Raw genomic sequence first — 2500 nt, forward strand, 5'->3', positions numbered from 1 at the left:
ACGATAGGCTAGCGATCTATCCAAATAGTAGCATGCAAGTTTTATTATCCGTTTAACACAATAGAAAAGGGGTAAACACCGGCAACATGGTCTTACGGCTTTGAAGGATATTAAAAATCACTATTCACAATGCACTGTCACTCACTTCATTTCTTGTTGTTACCAACATAAGTGCCTGCTCCACTCACTTTTATGAATTAAAAATTCACCCCAAATACCGGAGCATTCTCAACGTCTCAATCGTTTCTATGTTACACGTTTTTGTTGAGAATAATGGTTATTAAGCTTAAAATGCTAGCCAACTAACTTCGAGGCGTTTTTGGTGTGTTGAACCCGTGACCTCAAAAAGTCATGGAGGGAAGGCTCTAATAAGACTAGGGTTAAAAGCGATCCTTTTTTTTGGGGGGGGGGGGGGGGGATCGTGGATAGCTCATACGGCAGAGTCACGCTCTCCTCGGCCAGACGGAATTGTCGAAGAAGTAAGGTCGCGGGTTCGAACCCCAGCCGCCGCTAAATTTGTATTCTCTGTTGTCTTCTGGCACTTTCCTACTCACTTCATTTCTTGTTGTTACTCAAAAATAACAGTAAAGTTCAGTTGAAAAATAAAGAGTTCTATGTGCAGTTTCTATATATTTTAAAGTTATCCACAGCTATTTCAATTTGTTATTGAAAGTATTGGTATTTAACTTGCTGTTTTACAGATGATGAGTTTGAAAACCCAAAATTGTTATGAGCTCGTTGTTGTAATGGAAATACTCCCAAACCAACGCAAAATATTGTCCATTATAACAATATCAAAACAAGCCCACAAATTGTGCTCGGTTAACTGACCAGCTGATATGTGCACTAATAGTGAGAAATTGAATATTTAAAAAAATCAACAAAATTTTAATTGAGCTTTTTATAGCGAAATATCCACCAAACGTGCTCAAATGACTTCACACGGGGTCCCAGGTCAAAAGCAACACTTAACATGTAGGATGGGACATGAGGCCCTGTTAGGCGATATTACAATTTTTTTTCCGGACAGAGACAATGCTGTTAAATGCCATTTTACACCTAAGTACATTGAGAAAATGTGAGTAAAGATCCTTTTCCAAGGACTCAACTATGCTCTGAGCGAGGCTCGTACCCAGGACCTTCCGATCCGGAAGCGAATTTCATATCACAAGACCACACAGCTGCACAAAATGATATATATATATATATATATATATTATATATATATATATATATATATATATATATATATATATATATATATATATATATATATAATTTCTTCCTGATGAGAGCAACGCTCGACAACGACGTTGTAGAAGTAAAAAAAATCACAATTTACTTTGAATTGTTTATAAATAGCTCCTTTTATCCAAAAGTTGAGCACTATGATATCATGGTTTTTGTTTATATATATATATTTGTGGCTGTTAGTAGTGGGTACTTGTAGGTACGAGGGTGCTCGATAATTAGAGCATATAAAAATAAATATACGTGAGTGAATTTATTTATTTTCATATATCTACATCTATATATATATATATATATATATATATATATATATATATATATATATATATATATATATATAAGTTATCTTACCATCCAAAAGCCACCGGACCTTGGTCCCGTCACTCCATTTAAACGTTTGATCTTCGTCCGTGGGAGTCTTTCTGGCGTCAAACCAGGTGTATCTGTTGTGGCTGCAAAGTTATTGAAATCAAAATGGGGGAAAAATCATAACTAATTATATTTCATAACTTTATATTATATTATCTTTTTTTAAAAAAAATACAAAATAGGTGATCCATCGCATCAAAGCGGTGTCGTGTCGGGTGTACATGTTGGAAGAAATTGAATTTACTGTCACAATTATGAAACATAGGGCTAAATCAATGTAGGTACTTATTTAGCAGGCCCGATAACGAGCGACATTGTTGGCTAGTTTTAACAATGTTGTAATGGACAATATATGACCCAGCGTCTCAAAACGGTATTATGTCGGGATGAACCAGATACTAAAAAGTCAAATTATAGTTAAACTGATCAAAGGTATTCAGCACTCTAAAATATAACATTTATTCTCCTTAATAAAACATAAACTCAACGCAAGTCTGATATTTCTGTCTACAAATTCAATTATCATCATCTTAATTATACCGACTTAATACCGTTTTGAGACGAGGGGTCACAAATCTGTTTGAGATTATTTCCATTACAATGATTGGCCCATAACAAATTGGGTTATCAGACCTGTAATTTAAGTACACGTCGGGTTAAATTATATTGATCAAGGTGGAAAATGGATAGACATTATCCTCACATTGCACAAGACTCAAAGATTGTATTTATATCCATTCTAATTCTAGATTCACTTTCCGGAGTCAGATTCGAACCGTTTTGAGACGGTGAATCACAGAGAGTATGCTATTCTTTCTTCCAATTCTAAACTATTTAGCCTGCTATCATGAGTTACATGATTACCCATTATCGCTGATCT

At 34.8% G+C, this 2500-nt stretch overlaps 1 protein-coding gene across 1 annotated transcript in view; it reads right to left on the bottom strand.

Moving 5' to 3' along the window:
* LOC144974393 (uncharacterized) overlaps positions 1 to 2500 on the bottom strand; it is a 106542-nt gene that overhangs the window by 36542 nt on the left and 67500 nt on the right. The window contains exon 33 of the mRNA XM_078917232.1: positions 1603 to 1703. Within this exon, the coding sequence (XP_078773358.1) occupies positions 1603 to 1703 (101 nt within the window). The remainder of the gene's footprint in view (positions 1 to 1602; positions 1704 to 2500) is intronic.

The sequence above is a fragment of the Berghia stephanieae genome, chromosome 6 (genome assembly GCF_034508935.2).
Source record: "Berghia stephanieae isolate SIO BIC M18660-M18661 chromosome 6, UCSD_Bste_1.3, whole genome shotgun sequence".
Taxonomy (NCBI): Eukaryota; Metazoa; Mollusca; class Gastropoda; order Nudibranchia; family Aeolidiidae; genus Berghia; species Berghia stephanieae.